Here is a 22926-nt window from a genome sequence, read left to right as displayed (position 1 = left end):
TGGCAACAACATTGTGAAAGAGGGCAGAGGAGTGAACAGAGGATCAGGGCACGCTCTTGTTGTTGGGGTGGGAAACTGTCCCTAAAAGACAGAAGAAATGGCAATGATCAGTTGCATGAGGATGCAGAAGACAATGGAAACCACTGCAATAAAAATTCGTAATGTGTATCCATAGGAATTGTGGCCAGCAATCGAAAAAGTGTCATGATCATCTCTCCATTGGAAAAAGATTCTGGACTAGTTCCTCATTCAGCCTCCGGGAGGTGACTGCCAGGAGGGATTGACTAACCAACTACAGCATAGTGTTCTAAGATTCAGGGTGTGGAATGTCAGAAGTTTGATCGTAGGGAAGCTAGGAAATCTGCAAACAGAAATGCTAAGGTTCAATGTAGATACAGTGGGGCTCAGTGAAGTGAAGGAAGGATTTTTCTATCAGATAAATGTAGGGTAATATCAACAGCAGCAGAAAATGGTATAACAGAAGTAGGGTTCATTATGAATAGGAAGGTAGGGCAGAGAGTGGTTACTGTGAACAGTACAGTGATAGGGTTGTTCTCGTCAAAATCAACAGCAAACCAACACCCAGAAAGATAGTTCGGGTACACATGCTGATGTCATAAACAGAAGATGTTGAGATAAAGAAGGTATATGAGGATATTAAACTGGTAATTCAGTACATAAAGGGAGGTCAGAACGTAATAGTCATAGGGGACTGGAATGTGGTTGGGGAAGAATTAGAAGAAAGGGTTACGAGAGAATATCGACTTGGTAGTAAGAATGAGAGAGGAGAGAGACTGGTTGAGTTCTGCAATAAATTTCACATGGTAATAGTGAATACTCTGTTCAAGAATCATGAGAGGAGGTTGTATTCCTGGAAAAGGCTGGGAGATACGGAAAGATACTAGTTAGGTTACATCCTGGTCAGGCAGAGATTCTGAAATCAGACATTGGATTGTGAGACACCTAGGAGCAGACATAGACTCAGATCACAATTTGTTAATGATGAAGATTAGACTGAAGTTTAAGAGACTAGTCAGGAAAAATCAATGCACAAAGAAGTGTAATATGGAAACAGTAAGAAATGAAGAGAGGTGCTTGAAGTTCTCTGAGGCTGTAGGCACTGTGATGATGAATAGCTCTGTCGGCACTGCAGTTGAAGAGGAATGAACATCTCTTAAAAGGGCAATCACAAAAGTTGGAAAGAAAAACATAGGTACCAAGAAGGTACCTGTGAATAAACCATGAATAACAGAAGAAATACTCCATTTGATTGACCAAAGAAGGAAGTACAGAAATGTGTAAGGAAATTCAGGAATACAGATCACTTAAGAATGAAACAAATAGGAAGTGCAGAGAAACTAAGACAAAATGGTTGCATGAAAAAGTGAAGAAATCCAAAAGAAATGACTGAACGAGGTCATGCAGTAGTTTGCACACTGGACTCGCATTTGGGAGGATGGCGGTTCAAACCTGCGTCCGGCCATTCTGATTTAGGTTTCTGCAATTTCCCTAAATTGCTTCAGACAAATGCTGGGATGGTTCCTTAACCATCCTTCCCTAATCCGATGGGACCAATGACCTCACTGTATGGTCCACTCCTGCAAATCAACCAACCAACCAAAAAGAAATGATTGTTGGAAGGCTTGACTCAGTATGCAGAAAAGTCTAAACAACCTTCAGTGAAATCAAAAGCAAAGGCACTAACATTAAGAGTGCAATGGCAATTCCACTATTAAATCCACAGGAGAGAGATCATAGGTGGAAACATTACTTTGAGGGCTTCTATGAGGGTTAGGATTTACATGATCGTGTGATAGAAGAAGAAACACGAGTTGATAGGAGTGGGATTGGGGATTCAGTATTAGAACCAGAATTTGAAAGAGCTTTGGAAAGCTTAATATCAGAAAGGGCAAAAGGGAACATAACATTCCATCGGGACTTCTAAAATCATTGGGAGAAGTGGCAACAAAATGACTTTTCAATCTCAATGTATTACCAGTCAATTGGAAAAACATCATAACATATTGAAAACTGCAAGAGCTTACAAGTGCAAGAATTATTGCACATTAAGCTTATTTGCTCATGAATCCAAGTTGTTGACAAGAAAAATATACGTAAGAATGGAAAGAAAATTGAGGATTTGTTTGGCTTTAGAAAATGTAAAGGCACCTGGGAGTATTCCAACACTGGTTGATAAGGGAAGCAAGACACTTGGATTGGGTTTGTCAACCTGGAAAAAGCAATCGACAATGTCAAATGGTGCAAGATGTTCAAAATTCTGAAAAAACTAGGAGTAAGGTATAGGGAAAGACAGGTGAAACACAATCTGTACAAGAAGCAGAGGAAACAAAACAGGGGAAGACAAAGAACGAAGTTTTTAGGTTAAAAAGGGTGTAAGGCAGGGATGTAATCTTTTACCTGTGCTGTTCAATCCATGCATTGAAGAAGCAATGTTGGAAGTAAGAGTGGGATTAAAATTCAATGTGAAAGGATATCAGTGATAAGATTCACTGATGACTTTGCAATCCTCAGTGACAGTGAGCTACTGGATCTGTTGAATGGAATGAATAGTCTAATGAGTACACAATATGGATTGAGAGTATCAAAGAAAGACAAAAGCAATGAGAAGTAGCAGTAATGAGTACAGTGAGAAATCTAACATCATAATGGGTGAGCATGAAGCATATGAAGTTTGGGGTTCTGCTACCTAGGCAGCAAAATAACCTTTAATGGAAATAGCAAGGAGGACATAAAAAGTAGAGTAGCATTGGCAAAAAGGGTGTTCCTGGCAAAGAGAAGTCTACTTGTCTTAAACATAGACCTTAATGTGAGGAAGAAATTTCTGGGAACATATGTTTGGTAGTGAATCATGGATAGCGGGAAAGCCAGAACAGAAGAGAATAGAAGCATTTGAAAAGAATGTTGAAAATAAGATGGACAGAGAAGGTAAGGAATGAGGAGATTCTCCACAGAATGAGCAAGGAGAGGAATATCTGGAAAACACTAACGTGAAGAAGTTACAGGATGACGGGTCATCTGTTAAGACATCACAGAATAACTTCCATGGTACTAGAGGGATCTGAGCAGGGTAAAAACTGTAGAGGAAGACAGTGATTGGGGTAAATCCAGCAAAATAATTGAGTATGTTGGTTGCAAATATTACTCGAAGATAAAAGGGAGGGCACAGGAGAGGACTTTGTGGTGGGGTGCATCAAACCAGTCTGAAGACTGATAACTCAGAAAAAAGTTTGGAGCAGCAACATGGTCATTGTAAATAAGAGTTGCAAAATGATTTTTCTATTTGGTAATTACTACCTTTTAAATGAAAATATGCTTAAAATTTTTGTGACTCATTCCAGATCAGTGACAATTATTTCACTTAGGATCTGTGCAAGGTACATTAGCATATTTGTTTTTCATTGTTAATATTTATTGTGTATTCTTGTTTTTCTAACATGTTAGACATCCTGGAGGATCTTCTCATTATGAATCAGTTGGAACAAAAAGTACATCTGATCTATGGGCTTTTTTGTAATGACAATCAGTTGGCTCACAGAAGATATGGTTTCACCGTCCCTATGTGCTGCCAACATTTTCATTTACTGCAGTTCAACTGTGAATGTTGATTAACACCAGCTGCAAGTCACCATGAGGAAAGTTCAGCCCTGGGGCTTCATCATGGCTTAAAATTTTCTTCTTTTAAAACGTGTTACGCTCTTTTGCCATCTTGGAACTTTTTCAACATCTAGACTTCACTTTCATAATGATACGCTCATCTCACTTTTAGAAGTTTCTGTTTGATGTTCGGTTGATGTGACCACTACGTACTCACCAACCTATAAAAAGTAGTGAGTTGAAACTGCACATTCTCTTCTTCCTCTGTAACACCACCTGTAGTGTGGAATACCTCCACTTTTTTTTTTACAAAGCCCTCGTTCTATCTCAACTGGATTATGGGTGTCTGGCTTATGTTCAGTATCCCCACTGTCATTATGCATACTGGCCCCGTTTTGCACTATTGCAGAATCCAACTTGCGACTGGTGGACCCCCCCCCCCCCCCCTTCCTTACTTTTCCCCAAGGTGTGTACCTCACCCTAAGTTCAGCCTGGACATTTTCTTCTGATAGATATAAATAGTAAACCCCTCTGCTAGTTAGTGTGTCTTCTGCTTAAGAAGTGATCTCTATTGACAAAAGTAGAGTATCAGATGGCACTAACTTCACACTTTCAAGGGCTCACATGCAACATTCCCTACCATACAGGTGCACAATTTTTTCATCTGAATTACGCAATCCGAGTTCTCCATTACACTTGCACTGAAGTGTGAGAATTTTCTAATATGCATTGCCCCCTTAACAGTCTTACAGGCCCTAAAACAATGCTATCATTGGAACTGATTGATTTGAACCATACATGATTGTTTTCCCCTTGCTCTATTTGCAAGTGGAACAGGAAAGGAAATGACTAGTAGTGGCACAGGGTACCTTCCATCATGCATCGTACGGTGGCTGGTAGCGTATGTATGTAGATGTGGATAAAGATATAGATGGCCATTGCGAACAAGCTGTCAAGCAACATAAGATCTATCAACTGCACACTGGCCTTTCCTTCACGATTTCCTAAGAGGATCGACTATCTTTTCTTGGCTCCGTGTTGGTCACACACAGCTTACTTATGGCTACATCCTCAGGCAATAGGACCCATCCTATTGTCATTGTGGCACCCCCTCCATCAGTGGCCTACATCCTTATCAGGCTGCCCCAGGTTTAGTGCTTTGCAAAAACTTGAGAGCTCATTACCTCTGCTGTTAGCTGATGAAATGCAAGCAGTGAATTTGGTTCTACATTTTACTGCAGAAAGTGGTTTATTTACTCTCATTTGAAGTTTGTCACGTGTCCTCATAACCTCTCTTTACCATTCTGTGACACAAGCACTTTGCCAGGTTTCTACAGTGGGCTGCTGGTCAGAAGCGGAAGCTGACAACCCACTGCGAAATAAATCTTTTGGGACTGTTTTTGGACAGTGCACCTCCACCACTTCACTGTATTTTATTATTTTTTATGTCACTTTTGCTTTCTCGTTCTCGTTTCACACCTCAGGGGGAATCTCTAAAGATTGAATTCGCTGACTACGTGCCTTTAAATAGTTCAATGGCCTGACATATGACATAAAGTCTTCATGCTTTTATACTTGTAGTCCTCCTCCTCCCCCCCCTCCCCCCCCTCCCCCCCCCTTCCATGTGATGGGAGCATTCTGCCTTTATTAGTGACGGGGGACCACCGGTCAGGGGTCTGCCACAAGACTATCCCCCGGGAGCGCACACCTGCTTTTGGCTGACATACCTACACCACCTCACTGCATTTCATTACTTTCCTACTGCTGTTATACTTTTGCTGTGCCTCTTTCCTGGTTCTGTGCCTTGGGTGAAACTGCTGAAGATTGAAATGGCTGTCTAGCTACTGTAAACAATAGACCAGCTGACTTGTGGCCTCTTCCATTTTTTGTGCTTTTATATTTATCCTTGTTTTCATAAATGTTTGTTGTTTCACTTTTCTTAAGTGTGCATTATATATTAACGTTTTACTGGTGGTTGCAGTGTACAGCCTATAAAGTGGCATGGACTTCCAATGAAGTTGCTGAAGGAAATTTCTAAGTGTCATCAACAAAGTTCCATATGAGGATCATCTCTCAATTTGCTGTACCTATTTACCCATTTATAAGACTACCTTGAATATAAAATGACCTCCCCCCTTAAACAAAGAGCTCCTTGAGAAATTATTATGCTCAACATATTCTAATTAAAATTACAAACAGTGTTATTGATATAAAATATCTCCCTAAAAAGTTAACATATATCTATTTTAAACTTACGTCATTTATTATATTTTGGTATTGGAGACACTGGAAGAATGAGGTTTTAAATTGTAAGACATTTCCAGGGGCAAATGTGGGCTCTGACCGCAATCTATTGGTTATGAACTGTAGATTAAAACAAGAAACTGCAAAAAGGTAGGAATTTAAGGAGAAGGCACCTGGATAACTGAAAGAACGAGAGGTTGTAGAGAGTTTCAGAGAGAACATCAGGGAATGATTGACAGGAACAGGGGAAAGAATTACAGTAGAAGAAGAATGGGTAGCTCTGAGGGTTGAAGTAGTGAAGGCAGCAGACGATCAAGTAGGTAAAAAGACGAGGGCTAGTAGAAATCCTTGGGTAACAGAAGAAATATTGAATTTAATTGATGAAAGGAGAAAATATAAAAATGCAGTAAATGAAGCAGGCAAAAAGTAATACAAACATCTCAAAAATGAGATCGACAGGAAGTGCAAAACTGCTAATCAGGGATGGCTAGAGGACAAATGTAAGGATGTAGAGGCTTATCAAACTAGGGGTAGGATAGATAGTGCCTACAGGAAAATTAAAGATACCTTTGGAGAAAAGAGAACCACTTGTATGAATATCAAGAGCTCAGATGGAAACCCAGTTCTAAGCAAAGAAGGGAAAACAGAAAGGTGGAAAGAGTATATAGATGGTCTATACAAGGGCGATGTACTTGAGGAAAATATTATGGAAATGCAAGAGGATGTAGATGAAGATGAAATGGGAGATATGATACTCCGTGAAGAGTTTGACAGAGCACCGAGTCAAAACAAGGCCCCGGAAGTAGACAACATTCCATTAGAACTACTGACGGCCTTGGGAGAGCCAGTGCTGACAAAACTCTACCATCTGGTGAGCAAGATGTATGATACAGGCGAAATACCCTCAGACTTTAAGAAGAATATAATAATTCCAATCCCAAGGAAGCAGGTGTTGACAGATGTGAAAATTACCGAATTATCAGTTTAATAAGTCACAGCTGCAAAATACTAACGCAAATTCTTTACAGACAAATGGAAAAACTGGTAGAAGCCGACCTCGGGGAAGATCAGTTTGGATTCCGTAGAAATGTTGCAATACGTGAGGCAATACTGACCTTACTACTTATCTTAGAAAGTAGATTAAGGAAAGGTAAACCTACGTTTCTAGCATTTGTAGACTTAGAGAGAGCTTTTAACAATGTTGACTGGAATACTCTTTCAAATTCTGAAGGTGGCAGGGGTCAAATACAGGGAGCAAAAGGCTACTTACAATTTGTACAGAAACCAGATGGCAGTTACAAGAGTCAAGGGACACGAAAGGAAAGCAGTGGTTGCGAATGAAGTGAGACAGGGCTGTTGCCTATCCCCGATGTTATTCAATCTGTATATTCAGCAAGCAGTAAAGGAAACAAAAGAAAAATTTGGAGTAGGAATTAAAATCCGTGGAGAAGAAATAAAAACTTTGTGGTTTGCTGATGATATTGTAATTCTGTCAGAGACAGCAAAGGATCTGGAAGAGCAGTTGAATGGAATGGACAGTGTCTTGAAAGGAGGATATGAGATGAACATCAACAAAAGCAAAACGAGGATAATGGAATGTAGTCGAATTAAGTCAGGTGATGCTGAGGGAATTAGATTAGAAAATGAGACACTTAAAGTAGTAGATGAGTTTTGCTATTTGGGAAGCCAAATAACTGATGATGGTTGAAGTAGAGAGGATATAAAATGTAGACTGGCAAAAGCAAGGAAAGCATTTCTGAAGAAGAGAAATTTGTTTGTTATAGATTGTAGTGTCAGGAAGTCTTTTCTAAAAGTATTTGTATGGAGTGTAGCTATGTATGGATGTGAAACATGGACGATAAGTGGTTTAGACAAGAAGAGAATATAAGCTTTCGAAATGTGGTGTTACAGAAGAATGCTGAAGATCAGATGGGTAGATCATGTAACTGATGAGGAGGTACTGAATAGAATTGGGGAGAAAAGGAATTTGTGGCACAACTTGACCAGAAGAAGGGATTGATTGGTAGAACATGTTCGGATGCATCAAACTATCACCAGTTTAGTATTGGAGGGCAGCGTGGAGGGTAAAAATGGCAGAGGGAGACCAAGAGATGAATACACTAAGCAGATTCAGAAGGATGCAGTGTGCAGTAGGAGATGAAGCAGCTTGCACAGGATAGAATAGCATGGAGAGCTGCATCAAACCAGTCTCTGAACTGAAGACAACAACAACTATACAACATGAAACAAAATGAAGAAAAAGAAATGATTTACATTAATTTTCATCTTCACTTCCTTCTTTACTTTCAGTCTTAGCAAGTACTCTGTGGTAATACTATTTTTAATCAGTGTCTTCATTTGTAAATTTACTTCCATTTCTTCGTTTCTGGCACTCCTCCCATATTGTCAATCTTTTGAACCATCCTTGGTATTAGATACACACACCTTTTTAATCCTTTCATAATAGATCCAGTTGATATTCTGCCCCAGGCAGTAAGAATCTGTTGGCACAGCATAGGTATTAAGGGTTTCTTTAACTTCCCACCTGCAGTGAGGGCAGGGCCGCCTCTAATAAACCACTCACTGTAAATCTATCATGGGTGAGCCGGATAGGGCTGTTCACAGTAGCATCTGTTACGTGAAACTAAGGTCATTCTGTGAGGAATTATTACCAAGTCTGTGTTGTTCTTCAATATCGGCTCCTCGACTTTGTGGGTGAGATTATCCTGAAAGAATCCAGCACCCACATTTTCCTTCTTTTAAGCAGAGAACCTATTACTCTGCTCCAACCAACCTTCAACTAATCTGGCATTGGATCATTTGTTATCTGTCCCTTTTCTTGGCATTTAAAGGTAAATTTGGAGAGGGGAGCTTGCTTCCATCTGCTAGTGCCCCCAGCATTGCTGTTATTATGGGTTTTTCATTGACAGAACTTCTTATATGAACACTTTTAACTCCCTTCACATCAACAGTAACAGTTTTGGAATATCAGAATAAATATGTGTATGATTAACATTTCCCATATGGCCAAGATGTAATTGTGACGTTTTCTTCGATTTATTTTATGACAGTGATACACAAGTAGTTTTTCATCAAATATCATGGGCAGTTGCTGAGATACAATGTTCTGCATCATAACATAAGCCTTGTCCCCAAATCATCTTCGCACACTGGCCAGAACTTCCTTTGAATTCCACAGTGCATGTAGTTGGAAAATCGCTGTTTATTATCTGCATTTGGATAATTTCTCGAGTAATCAGGGAGCCTCCATTACATTTCTCTCACACATACTGACCAACCTGCTGGCCTAGTTCATGAAAAATATCCTGCTTCGTTCTCCTGAAAATTTAATGTGTTCAACTGATGTTCTTCAATTTATTCTTCATCTGACACCACCTATGAGCATTCACTTAGGTGACAGCAAATTTTCTTCCTGCTGCACAGATGTTCATAGCCTCTGCTTCATGAATCACCAAGAACTAAAAATTGTATTGCGTATGTTGAGCAGTTTTGCACTGTGAATTCATAGATCCGCATTTCTCAAGAGTCACAGCTGTATTTTGCGTCCACTATTGATTGCTACAATTAACAATTCTTACAGTGCTGACACTATTAGCAAACTGTACGACAGCAATATGTTGTCTTCTCTGTCTCTTTGCAGCAGAATTGGCAGAAGTCATACCACTTCGGGTTCACTGTGTTGCAAAGTGAAGCTCTACATTCTAGCCCTGATCGGCCAGCCAGGATCCACCAACCATCATGTCGTCCTCTGCCAATGGCATCATTGGGTGTGGTATGAAGAGGTGTGGGCTCAGCATACCACTCTCCAGATCTCTGTCAGCTTTATTGCCCTTGGAGCCTTGCTTCTCATTTAAGTAGCTCCTCAGTTAGCCTCATGAGGCTGGGTGCACCTCTTATCAGGCCTCCCACCAAGGAAAATCTCTGACAGTACCGGGATTCAAACAAGGGTCCTCTGCATAGCAACCGGACACACTGATCAGTGAGCTACGGAAACGGACTTAACTGTTTTGCCAAATTTGAAAATCAGTTGTTCTGTAGAGCAGTGACCACCATAGCTCCATCTTTGAAGATCATGTTTCATTTGTCATTGCGCATTTCAAGTGTTCTGTGCAAACATTTTTGTTAGTATTAATTTGTCTCCTATAGAAACGTATACTATTGTTGTGTATTTGTCCAATTTTAAAGTCTCTTCACCGAGCGAGGTGGCACAGTGGTTAGCACACTGGACTCGCATTCGGGAGGACGACGGTTCAATCCCGTCTCCGGCCATCCTGATTTAGGTTTTCCGTGATTTCCCTAAATCGCTTCAGGCAAATGCCGGGATGGTTCCTTTGAAAGGGCACGGCCGATTTCCTTCCCCATCCTTCCCTAACCCGAGCTTGCGCTCCGTCTCTAATGACCTCGTTGTCGACGGGACGTTAAACACTGATCTCCTCCTCCTCCTCCTCCTTAAAGTCTCTTCAGTTCCAGCTATTGTCGGATTCAGGCAGACTACAGTTCTAAGTGTGGTAGATGGTCATAAAAAGCCAAGATACACAGTACACATTCCCATGGTTGGTAGCACAACAAAATTTGCTGCTCGTTCACTACTCTCCTCCACACATCCATCCTAGTGCTCGGCCAAGCTGATGCCACTGTTCTCCCTCCTATCCTTCTGAACTCTTCAAATTAAATCTGCATGTGACCTCCATTTCCAAAGCTTCATCTGTAAATGTAAGATGATGTCTATTTAAGGTGTTACTCAACACAAAGGCTTTGACCTCAGAGCCAATAGATTAATATGTAAATACAAGATTATCCTGTATTTTGGGGGAAAAACCTCTGAAATGTTTGGTGTTTTGTCACACTTGCTTTGTTTGTATATTGAATCTAAGTAACCTTTTTTCAGTCAATACAAGAACAGATGGTAGTACATGGACAAGAGCCTGTCTCATTTGAAGATGTTAGTGATGAAATATTTGACATGGTCAAGCCCACCAATCCAGCTAAAATCACTCTTCAAGATCTAATAAACTGGTAAGTTAATGCTCTGTCAGAGAGAGTTATTAGAGCTGGAGTTGAAGCCCGGTATTTATTAAGCATGGAGAAGAAAATTGTCCATGATTTATTTAAAGGAACAATCCTGCCATTTTCCTTAATTGATTTAGCAAAACCACAGAAAACCTCAAGCTGTATGGAGGTTTGAAGCCTGCTCCTTCAAATTTCAGGAAAGTAATTTTAACAATCCCTTCCGCCCTTCGACTGACAGAAATACCTATTAAAATTTACTTTTGACAGTTGATTGAAAACCAATTAGAAAGTCAGCACACACTTTAACAAAAATCATAAATGATGAAAAGTAGACTATGTATCTCAGAAGGTGAAGTTACTAGTCTTCCATAGACTCAGTTCACATTGTACCAATTACTACACAGTTGATGCTGAATTAGTCTTTACAGCTGTCTTCTCAACAATTAATGACATTCTTGTAATCGGCCCTAAGAAAGTCTCTTGTGGAATTATGGCTCTTCTTTCTGGAAATCTACAGTGAAGGCAAAGTGATGAATCTGTGTGGCTTGTTTAGTTCTAGAAGAAATTCTGTGTTCTGAGACAACCCACAATTATTCAACTAAGTTGAAGTCCAGCCTCTGAGGATATAGTCAATTGCACTGTCATATCATTCATGTAACACTCATGCCAGGCTGCTTTCAAAAGCTAAGAAATAACAAGGGTAAGAACATCCTTACATCATCTTGTTTCAGTGAGATCTAAACACACAATTGTGTTTCTGTCCACAAAACAAAAAAAAGCTCTGAGACTACCAAGTGAAAAATGCAAGCACTCTGTAAAGTACCAGTTGCTCTATATGCACAGTAATGATCACTATATTTGATGAGCATTTTTCCAAGCCCTTTTCCTTCCATTGGCATGTCTCATGGTGCATGCATAAAAATGTCTTGAGATTTTCCCATAGCTCATCCACTGCTTGATAAAGGCCTCTAGTCACGACCGTATATTGCAGTCTTCAGCTACACACATTCATACTGCTCCTGAATGTTTTGTAATGTTATTTAGTCATGTTTCGTTAGATCGTAGGGTTGGTCGTTTCTAATCTCTCTCAATTGAGCAAAAAGATTATATTGCTCACCATCCGTTTGCGTGGATACATGTTCTGCCAACCTCCTTTATCACTTACATTGCGGTTATAGGAATATTGTCCACTCTAGTCTTTTTCCTGATCTATTTGTTAATTTCCTATCTGTTCCCTGATCAATTTCTTTCCTTATGTCGCGTAGAAATTCCCAACATGCATCGCTACGGTGCTCAGTGACCAACCCTCAGTTTCTTAATGGTTTTCATGTCAAAATATCTTATCTCACTGGCTTTATTTAATAATGGAAACTGTCTGAGCCATTTTGACATTTTTATTTATTTCTGTTCTTGTCCATCCAGTTGTTGTCTGCGACTGCCATAACTTTTTCTATGACTTCATTGTTTTCACAATCTTTTTTTCCATTGTGTTGGTTATTCATTATTTTAGTTTTATTGCAACTGATTTTTAGGCGTACTTTCAGACTTGCTGTATTAATTTCTTACAGTTTATGTGCAATACAGGCAGTAAGTACAATGTCATGAGAAAAATGCAGATTCCATCAACAAGCATTACTTCTTCATTTTCCAAGTTTGTGAACCTGATATATAAGGAGCAGTCATATGAAAATGAGGCAGAGGCAAAAAAAGCTGGTAAACTGTTTATTATTTCAAAAGTAATTTCCATAACTGTTAATACATTTATCCCTCTGTGAAACAAGATGGTCAGTGCCTTAATGGAAAAATGTTTGTGGTCGCCTATGGAACCACGATTGTACCCAGACATGCTCCTCTTCATCCAAAGCAAATCGACAGCCGCAAATGCGTTTATTCAGGGCTCCAAAAATATAGGAAACACATGGGGAGAGATCAGGAATTTATAGAGGATGTGTAAGGACTTCCCAGTGAAACTTCTATAGCATACTCGAAACAACCTTGGCAGCATGTGGGTAAGTGATTACTTTTGAAATAACAAACAGTTTACTTACTTTTTTCCATCTGTCTCATTTTCATTTGACTGTCCCTTAAAAAATCTCTTCATATTTTTCCTCTTGCAGTCTGAATTTTTGAACTTGCTGATGAAGGCTAAGGAAGGCTGTAGCATTGTTTTGCTTCAAATGTTTTCCTCTGAATTAGATCAGTTACAGCATTGTTCCAGTATTCAGGAATCGTCTTCTTCAACAGCTTTTGTAGTACTTGGCTCCAGCTTAACCCAGTTTTATTCAAGCATTATTACTTTCAGGTGCCCTTCTTTCCTTCATACCTTGACTGATTTCTTGTGCTACTTCCGAAATAAATATTTTAGTTGCTAACCATCTGTGTTTTTAATTCATCATGTGAACTAAATGAACATTTAAAGAAATCTTAAAACACTTGTATACAGTGATCTGTGTATTAGTAATTACTTGTCCAATAAAATAATAGTGTATACACAAGAAGTGTCTCTGTTGTTTTCTTCTTCATTCTCATTGTTTTCAGATGTTCATTTCGCCAAATTTTTGTTGTGTTTTTTCTCATCCTTTCAGAGATATTTTTGTATTTTTTTGTTTAATTTAGTATATACTTCCACATTCTTATTGTCATTTGCATAAAACATTTTTTGCATTCCCAATAATTTCCTTGAATCTTACATAGACTAGGCACATGGCCTTAAGAGAAATGTGGTGGTGATCTTGTAAGCTTTTTAACAATTACATATTTCAGCCTCAGGTAACTCAAATGATATCATTACTGGTTTCAACTTTTTGCCAAATCATCTGATGATTAGAATAGATTGCATAGTAACATGTCAGTTGAACAGGCCTGGAGAGGCACCTCCCTGGGCCTGTTCAGTTGTCGAGTTATTACCAAGTCATCATCAGAAGATTTGAATAAGTTTGTTACGGTAACCTGAGGCTCAGATATAAAATTTAAAATCTCTCACCTTCTCATTAATAGTTGCCTTATTCTATTTGAGATTTTATTTTGTGTTAAACAATTGTTCCTTCTGTCTGTATCCGTATAACATTGCTAATTTGTACTCTGCATCTTTATTACGACTGTGTGACTTCATGAAATTATAAAACAGCTTTGCATGTTTACGTCTTATATATTTCCTTTGTTGTGTGATAAAATGTAGTCAATTTCATTTTTAATTACATTTGCTCTTTGCAAAGTCCATTTTTCATTTGCTTTCTTCTGAATAATGCGTTAAAAATGAACATGTTTTCTTTTTGACAAATTTCAGTGCTATTTGACCTGAATTGTTTTTGTTTTATGCTAAATTTCTCATTGGGAAATCAATCTTTAATTTTGTAGTACTTTAGTATTATATATTAAACCTCCTCACTAATGTCTTATAGTGATGTTTGATGTCATTTATTAGCTTGAGTAACTGTTTGCAGAAATCTTCTACCTCGTCATCAGAACATGAGCATGTTCATGTATAGACTTAAGTGATTTTCATAGTCCACCTCTGTGGATAAGTGGTCAATGTGCCTAATTGCTGTGCAGGGGACCTGTTTGACTCCCAGCCAAGTCAGAAATTTTATCCACTTGAGGGCTGGGTGTTGTGTTATTCTTATCAGTATGTAATAATTGAAGGGGTGAGAAAGATATAATCCAAAGCCACAAAATGTAAATTTTTCAGAAGAGTGTTTTAAAACTAAATCCATGAATCATATTTCAACTTTTCTGGGTATCCTACAAAAGTAGTTTATTTCTCCAATGTGTTAATATACAGAGTGATTATAATTAAAGTTAAACTTTCAAACCACTGTAGAAATAACACCACTGGTCAGAATGAGATCAAATTTCAACAGAATATTATCACAGAAGGGGGAAAATGAATGACGGAAGAAAAATAAATAGTCACAAAATGTAACAATAGATGGCGCTGTAAACAACATAATTTAATAGTGGTCAATTACAAATGACAAATGAATCATACAACAATGCTTAAGGTGTACATTTGACATTAAACAAACTGTACTCCTCAGTGTGCGTGGGTGTACAGGTGTGATGCTGTTAGTAACATAAGCCCGTCCACCACGGCAAGGTCATATCACATCAGATGGGAAAAATCGGTTTTCAATTGTCCTGAAGCAAAAACCGCATAAAAAGCATCAATCAAAATCAAATCAGATTATTAATTTCTGTGCGACTGGTGCAAAACATGTTCAATATGCTGTCCACTGTTTTTTGCAATGGGTTGAAACTGAGAAACAGCACGTTCCACAACTGATTGTGTTTGCAACAAGTGTTTCCGGGGTCATGTTCAGAATGTGTTGCACAATGTGTGCCTTCAATACAGCTAAGTTTGCAATTGGAACACTGAACACATCATCTCTCATATAGCCCCACAGCCAGAAGTCACACAGATTAAGATCATGTGATAAGGACAGCCAGGCTGTAGGGGAATTGCAGCTGATAATTCTAGCATTTTCGAAATGGCACTTCAGCAGCTGCTTAACTGGATTTGCAATCTGTGGAGATGTGCCATCTTGCATAAAAATGATCACATCCATGCTGTTGGAGAGCTGGAGTGACTTGGTTGTGCTAAAGACACTCATAGTGCTTACCAATGACGGTTCAGTTAACAGGACCAGAAGCACCTGTCTCTTCGAAAAAATACAGGCATATGATAAATGATGCTGTAAGCCCGCACCACGCAGTGACCTTTTCAAGATGAAGTGGTGCTGGGTGATTTGCGTGTGGATTTTCCATTGCCCATATTCAACAATTCTGTGCATTGATATATCTTTACTGATGGAAGTGGGCTTCGTCTGTCCACAAAATCTTCCGCGGCCAATCATTGTCCACTTCCTTGAGAGTAAGAAATTCTAAAGCAAAGGTCTCTCTTGCTGGCAGGTCAACAGGAAGCCACTCTTGCACATGGGGAATTTTGAATGGATAACAAAGAAGGATGTTTCGTAGGATTTTAAGCACCGTGCTGACGGGTATGTCCAATGTTCGGGCAATTCTCCGTCCACTACACATTTGCACACCACCACTCATCTCCTACTGCATTGCTGTGGCCACTGCTTCCACTGACGTCGAATTAATTTGTTTCCTCCCTCTACTAGGTTGCACACCAAAAGAACCCGTCTTTCCGAATTTCCAAATCATTTTCTCCAGACCCACAGCAGTCATCGGATAAATGCCTTTTTTCAAACACTTCAGTGGCCAGAACTTCTGCAGATTGACGTGTGCACAGTCATCGTTCCTGTAATACAGCTTTACAAGGAGAGCGCGATCCTGCATTGAGACAGTCATGGCTAACATTGCAGAGAGGAAAAGCTGTGTATCCACTTGTTTATACCAACTTCAATGGGTTGTAAGCGTGACAAGTGTTTTCATTTACATATTCTGGTACATACGGAACCATCTGTTGATAATTTTAACACTTTTTTTTCCGCTTGTGCCATACATTTTCTCCCTTCTCCAATAACATTCCGTTGTAATTTGATGTCATTCTGACCAATGGTGTTATTTGTACAGTGTGCAGCATTATAGTGTGAACAAACTTAAACATTATCAACAAAAAATATTTTATCCCTTGGGTGAAATAACATTGGGCTTTGGCCTGTCTCATACTAAATGAATACAAGGTTTACAAAAATTTGAACGTCAGCATACAACAGAACTTATAATGATAGCGACTACAGTATTTCAAACAATATAGCCAATATCTATCAACCTCTGTGTCATTTTCATCATTTTCTTCCTTTGTTTCACTCAGACTCTTGAAGTATCCATTCGAAACATCTGGTGTAAATGGCATCAATGACATAACATCTTTGAGTTCTTTGTCACAAATTGGAATGGGTTTTAAGTATTTCCTTGATAGCTCAAACAGATTAAGCTCCTGTTGTGCTCATCCTTTTCTAGTGATATTTACAGTTCTGAATTCTTCAATATCAGTGTACTGATACTTCACTTTTAAATGTGAGGCATTCCTTCATCAAAACAAAAAGCTGTCACTTCAGAAAATCAGAACTGAGATCCATAATCATGTTTGTCCTTCTTTGCAATATTTATCTGCAAAGATATCAGATCTATAAAGTCTGCTTGCTTCATTTTAACGGCTGAAAATGGTTTATCTTGCTCGATTCTCTAATGACTGTAATACAATCATCAGGGGTGTACACAGTGGAGTGTCTGTTCTTAATGTGCTTCTCAATTCAATTGAAATCTCTATCACAGGGCAATTGTGTGTGTCCAACTTGTTGAAACCAGTGTTCAACAGCATAAATTTTCCTGAACGCACTAGTGATCTGTCTAGTGCAACAGTTGTGCAGTTTTTGCCTTGGCCTCTGCAATTATCGCTTATAATGTGAAGAATGTTTGCTTGAGACTTTTTTTATTTCTATGAATTTTACTGGACAGCTTCCTATCTCATCAGATCCACACTTTGCTTTGTCTTCACTCCACACAAACATATGTCCCCTTTCAGATCCACAATCATGAATAGCAAAATTATACGTCCACAACTTCCTCTTATAGAATGCAGGTGCAGACATCAGCCTGGGTGTTGGAAAAAATTGTTGTGGATCAAAAGCTATTGCAAGATGTTCCTCAGGATTTTCCCTAGCTAACTTGGAAAACTGTGTAACGATATTTTGTCCAGCACATCCTTTGGCATGACGTAGCTCCCTTTCAATTTTTAATCTTCTAATCATATCTTAAGAGTTGGTCAATTGTGCATTTTTTATTTGAATTTGAAATTCATCACATGCATGACATGTGTCTTAACATGGCAATTTAAAACCAATATTAAATTTGTAGTTAAAAATATCTCGAAATTTCGAAACTTTTACTTGTGGTGCACTATTTTATTCACAATATTTCAAACAATGTTCTTGAGGTGATGAAGAAATCAACATGTTATGGTCGAAGTACACTTCATTAGTTTTCTGTGTGCGGCTGTAATGACTGGCTTACTTAGGTATTTGAGCTGTCTGAACTGCTTCTGGTGAAATTTTCCTTGATGGATTCCCTATTTTTCCTGGAAACAAAATGAATAATAGTAATTTTAAAGGGAAATGCTCAGATAAGAGAAATTAAGTGAATTTTTGTTTGAAAATGATACTTAAAGAAAAATGCTGGATAAATAATCAGAATAGAGCAAAATTATGGTTTTTCTGGGAAGCAACATTAATTTAATCTTTAAATACCACTTCTGTCTTTTAGAGAAGTAGAGTATCCATCAGACAATTGTTTTTGTAAGTTCTTAAGGCATCCTTGATTGTTCTGAAGCCCATGCACACTTAAAAATGCTTCTCTGCATACCAAAATATTACAGCCATTAACCTTAACCTGGTACAAAAAAAGTAACTATTCACCGTGAAACTGCGCTATTCCTTTTCTTTTGAGTACCTAAAAAGGTAAAACATATTAATGAAAATAATAATATTTTACGTATAAAAAATACATTATATAAAAAATTAATTTCAGATTTTCATTAATCATAGTTACCTCCTTTGCACTTGTTTCATGTTAATATTGCTCAGAAGGTAATTATTTTGGCGATTGAAATCACCCAATTCCAGGACTACACATTTTAGCACCAGCAGTTTGTCCTGTTTTATCAGATATGTACTCTCTGGCAGAATTTCTCTGACGTTTACATTTTTCCCTTTCCCAATTGTTCATATTTCTTCTTTCTTTCTGCCTTCAGGTTCTTTAGCAGGAAATACTCTGGGAGACCTTTTACGTCCGTCAGCATCCTAAGCCAAACAAAGTATTCAGAATGAGAAAGACCAAAGCCACTTTAACACATATAACATACCTTAATATATTATACAAATAGCCTTATAATATTAAAATTATTACTAATTATGCAGTAATTAATAGGAGAAGTGTAAATTGTTCATGATTAACACATACATATTTTAATTAGCAAGTATATAATAGTTATAATTACTCAATAATATTTTACTGTGACACAGTCCTAAGCCTCAATTTTTAAATGTTTAAAAAAGTAAGTATTTTCAACTTTACATGTCATTTTCGGATGAATATTCATCAGAGGGACACTAACCGCTTCCACTGGATGAGTAACCCTTCAGAACTGGCCTTTTCTGTCTCAGAATCTTCTTTTTTGGTTACACATGGAAATAACCTCTTCTTTGCAAGTGCCATTTTACTGTGGCTTTGAATTGTGACACACGCACTCGAAAAGACTACTTCCTCACTGAATGAGAACAACAAGTGTGAACTGCTCTGCCATCTAGTGAGTGAAAGTTAAAATATTTTCGCAGTAGCTTCCTCTGGTGAGTAGAAGTTCAACTAACACAAGAAACATATTTTAAGATGAGTTTGGCTTTGGACTAAATCATTCTCACACCTTTAATTGTCAATGCTCAAGTCGCCGAAGTGGCATCGTATAAAAGGACTTAGCGGTAGGCAACAGACCAACCCCAGATGGGGTATCCCAACCAAAAATGCCCTTTGATCACTTTCCCTACAACATGGTTTTCTGCTGTGCCTGAGTTTCCTTTGTACAGGAAAGCCTACACCTAAATTTCTTCTGTCATAGAATACATGATCTGATTTTAATTATGTCCTGGCTTTATGTATTTGTGCATTCTTATTATAATGAGATACACGTACAGAAATAACTGGATACGTCTCTTGGCATGATACTGCTGTTTGGGAAAACATTTAAGTAGCATGTAACACTTTTTGTTTTAGTATATGTTAGTCAGACAGCTGTATGATCATTAAACCAAATTCCCAAACTTCACTTGATCAGCCATATCAGTACAAGTATCCAAAAATTACTGGTCACACTTCATGTTAGGTATTTCTGTACTACCTTCCCCACACCATGTACAGTTGTGTCCACTGCTGAACATTTCCCTCAACCTCTGTCACATCCTTTCTAATCACTTTAAACCAGATTTATGCCCAGAATTAAATTTCCCCTTCGAAGGACATACATTCACATAGTCATGGCTCAATCTTTTTACAGCCACAGTACTTCATCCATTGTGAAGGTGAGCTTTTTGAAGCACCTGAATTCCTTTACACATGTAATATATTGTGTATTCCATTTCTCTAATGGCTAACCACATAAGCAGTAGAATGGTATCTTGCAGGAATAGGAATAATTGTAGAAAAGTTAAACAATATACAGATGAAGAGTACAAGAGAACAGGGTAATCTGGTATAGTTAAAACATTGGCACTCTCATTCAGAAGGTGGTGTTCGCAAATCCCCATATTGTTATCTGTATTTAGGGTTTCTTTGGGTTCCTTAAATTTCTTAAGGAAAATGCTGATATGGTTCCTGTGAATAGGACAGGATGGAATTGCCCCTCATCCTTGTGCAGTCTGAGTTATATCCTCTCTAAAAACTTCTTCGCCAATGGGGACTTTAATCCTGGTCTTCCTTTCTTTCTTTTACCAAGAAATAATAGCTGCAGCAAAACAGCTGAAGAGCTGATTCTGCTCCAGAATTTTAAGAATGCTTCCGTGTTTTGAAAGATGTTTCCAAATGGTATCTACATCGTGTAGCCGGAAACATGTTTTGAAAACTTGTCTCAAGCAGCATGTTTTGGCGTGTAATTTGTGGTTGTAGCATGTTGGAAAATAGCTCGATTACCTTGTACCCAGATACCAATTTCAATTTTTTGGCAAGTTTTTACTTGTTGTTACATGTCTGTGATTTTTTTAGGATCTGATGAAATTCATTACCACAAATTATTGTATAGACATATTCTGCATTTTCCTCAGTTTAGCGGTTTCTAAGTATGGACCCTACAAAAATGTAAAATAGATGTTTCACTCTACTTACAAAAGTCCTGAAACTACATAAACACCAAACTAATTGTACAGACTATATATTACATTAAAAATGAATGCCTTGTATCTTATGAATTACTTCCTAACTGTTGCAGCCTTTTATCTTGTATGTTCAAGTCAAAAATGCAAAATGTACTAATGTAACATAAAATGTGTCAACTCACCAAGTTTTGTTTGTGAAAATTACATTTACTTCCCTCCAGTAGTGTAGTAGAGCATATTTTGAATCTAAGTTTACTACTTCATTTTGTAAACCAAGCACCTTTTCTATAACAAGGATTCAGATTTTATAGAGTGTATGGACCTTGTAACTCTGTTACTCATCCTATAAATAATGATTTCTGCAAACCATTTAATTCAGTTGATTGCCTGATTTGATCTCTCTCTAAAGCAATGACATGTATCATAAGAGTGCTGATTATTTTCAAAGACCAAACTACTGAAGCTCTCTAATTACTGTATTTCCCCTCTTGATCACATACTTATTGCATTGAGTTCACTCATTTACCACTCATTATCTACATGAAATATAAACAAACTTTGCTAATCTTTTATTGCTGATAATATTCTAAAGTAGTAAATGATATTTTTCTTCTTCCTTTCTGCAGTGGTCAAGGTGATACAGTAGTAAGCATCCTGATAGATTTGAATGATTTCTGGACATATGAGAACAGGGAAGCCATATCTACTGATACTAATGAGGCATCTGCAGAAGTGTAGTTTGCTGTGAGATAACATTATAATTATTTTATAACTTATTTTATTACTTTTTACTATAAAAAAATACATGCCTTATTGTGAGATTTTGATATGGAAATGAAAAAAAAACACTAACAAATGAAGCTAAAAGTAATGAGTCCTATATTGTTTAATATCATTGTATTTAAAATTCTAAAAATACTCATCCACAGAAACAAGTGAAAATTGTGTTAAAATTTCATATTTTTAAAGCTCTTGCATAGGTTGGTTATGATGTCATAGACCCAAAAATGTAAGAACGCTTTTAGGTGAATTACATGCATACAAGCAAACACCAACACAGAGTACTGTGTCACAATCTTTATAGTAGTCTCTTGACTCCCTTATTGCCTGTTTTCCATCTGTGTTACACATCTTACTGTACAGTAGGCATTCGAAAAATAAAGTGAATATTTGTTTTTAGAAAGAATATTTTTTATTTGACTTTATCAATGTTATCCCTACACAATAGTCCCCATTAGATATTGTAAGTTATGACATTGCTTTTTCCAGTCCCCAAAACACTTTCAGAACTTGTTCTTTGGAATAGCTTTCTCACTCTGCAGTGAGGTTTTAAACTGACCTGTGCCTGTAAAATGACAGTCCTGTAATGGTTTCTTTTCAGCAACAAAAAAAGTTACTTGGTGCCACATCTGTCAAATATGGAGGCTGTGGTATCATTAGAGCATTGCTTTTGGTCAAAAAATCATGAACAAGTAAAGAGTCAGCATGAGCATTATTTTTGTACAAAAGCCATGAATTATTTTCCACAAATCTGTGCAATTTGATTTATGAAAATGGTGTTGACCTTCACCAAAGGAGATGGTGCAGTGATTAGCACATTGGACTCTCATTTGGGAGGACAAAACAAATTCAAACTTGAGCATTGTCTCTAATTGCCTCGTTGAACTCTAATCTTTTTTTTTTTTCCATTATGTATCTTTTGACCTCCTGTAAAGAACTTGTAGTGCACTATGACATTAAAACCAAAGAACACAGTGAGCATTACATTCACATTTGATCGCACGTATCAGGTTTTTTTCAGTCTTGGCAACCCAGATTTCTGCTCAGTGATGACTGAGCCTTAGTTTTGATGTCGTATCCATAACCCCATGTTTTTGCAGTTCTGCATTGTTTACTTATCTAGCAGCCCTATCATTTTTGTTGAAATATTTCATGGGGTGACCAGGATTTGATTTTACACCTCTCCATTTCCAAGTACACCCTTTAATACAGACTACCAAGCCCGACATCTAGTATACTAGTGGCCTTACAGAACTCTGATATGCTGATCCCAAGCCCAGGGCTGCCTTATGAAAGTGAGGAGGGGGGGGAGGAGCAACCACCTCTTAAAAACAGGGCTCACCTGGCCCATGTGGTAGTACCCTTTGAGTGATCCAAGACAGTATAACAATGAGGACTTCAATGGTAGTGAGGTCAGAAAGAATGGATC

At 37.9% G+C, this 22926-nt stretch overlaps 1 protein-coding gene across 3 annotated transcripts in view; it reads left to right on the top strand.

Annotated features, from left to right (window-relative positions):
- The window catches only part of LOC126416281 (serine/threonine-protein phosphatase 2A regulatory subunit B'' subunit gamma-like), a 53828-nt gene extending 32333 nt beyond the window's left edge, over positions 1-21495 (top strand). For 2 of the 3 annotated variants that reach the window (XM_050083927.1, XM_050083926.1), the window contains 2 exons: positions 10769-10896; positions 21344-21495. In XM_050083927.1, the coding sequence (XP_049939884.1) occupies positions 10769-10896; positions 21344-21455 (240 nt within the window). In that variant the 3' untranslated portion in view covers positions 21456-21495. The remainder of the gene's footprint in view (positions 1-10768; positions 10897-21343) is intronic. The other variant, XM_050083928.1, reaches the window with a different exon arrangement.
- The last annotated feature ends 1431 nt before the right edge of the window (positions 21496-22926 follow it).

The sequence above is a fragment of the Schistocerca serialis genome, chromosome 8 (genome assembly GCF_023864345.2).
Source record: "Schistocerca serialis cubense isolate TAMUIC-IGC-003099 chromosome 8, iqSchSeri2.2, whole genome shotgun sequence".
Lineage (NCBI taxonomy): Eukaryota > Metazoa > Arthropoda > Insecta > Orthoptera > Acrididae > Schistocerca > Schistocerca serialis.
The sequence above is the reverse complement of the archived record's forward strand: the minus strand, read 5'-3'. Positions and strand labels throughout refer to the sequence as shown.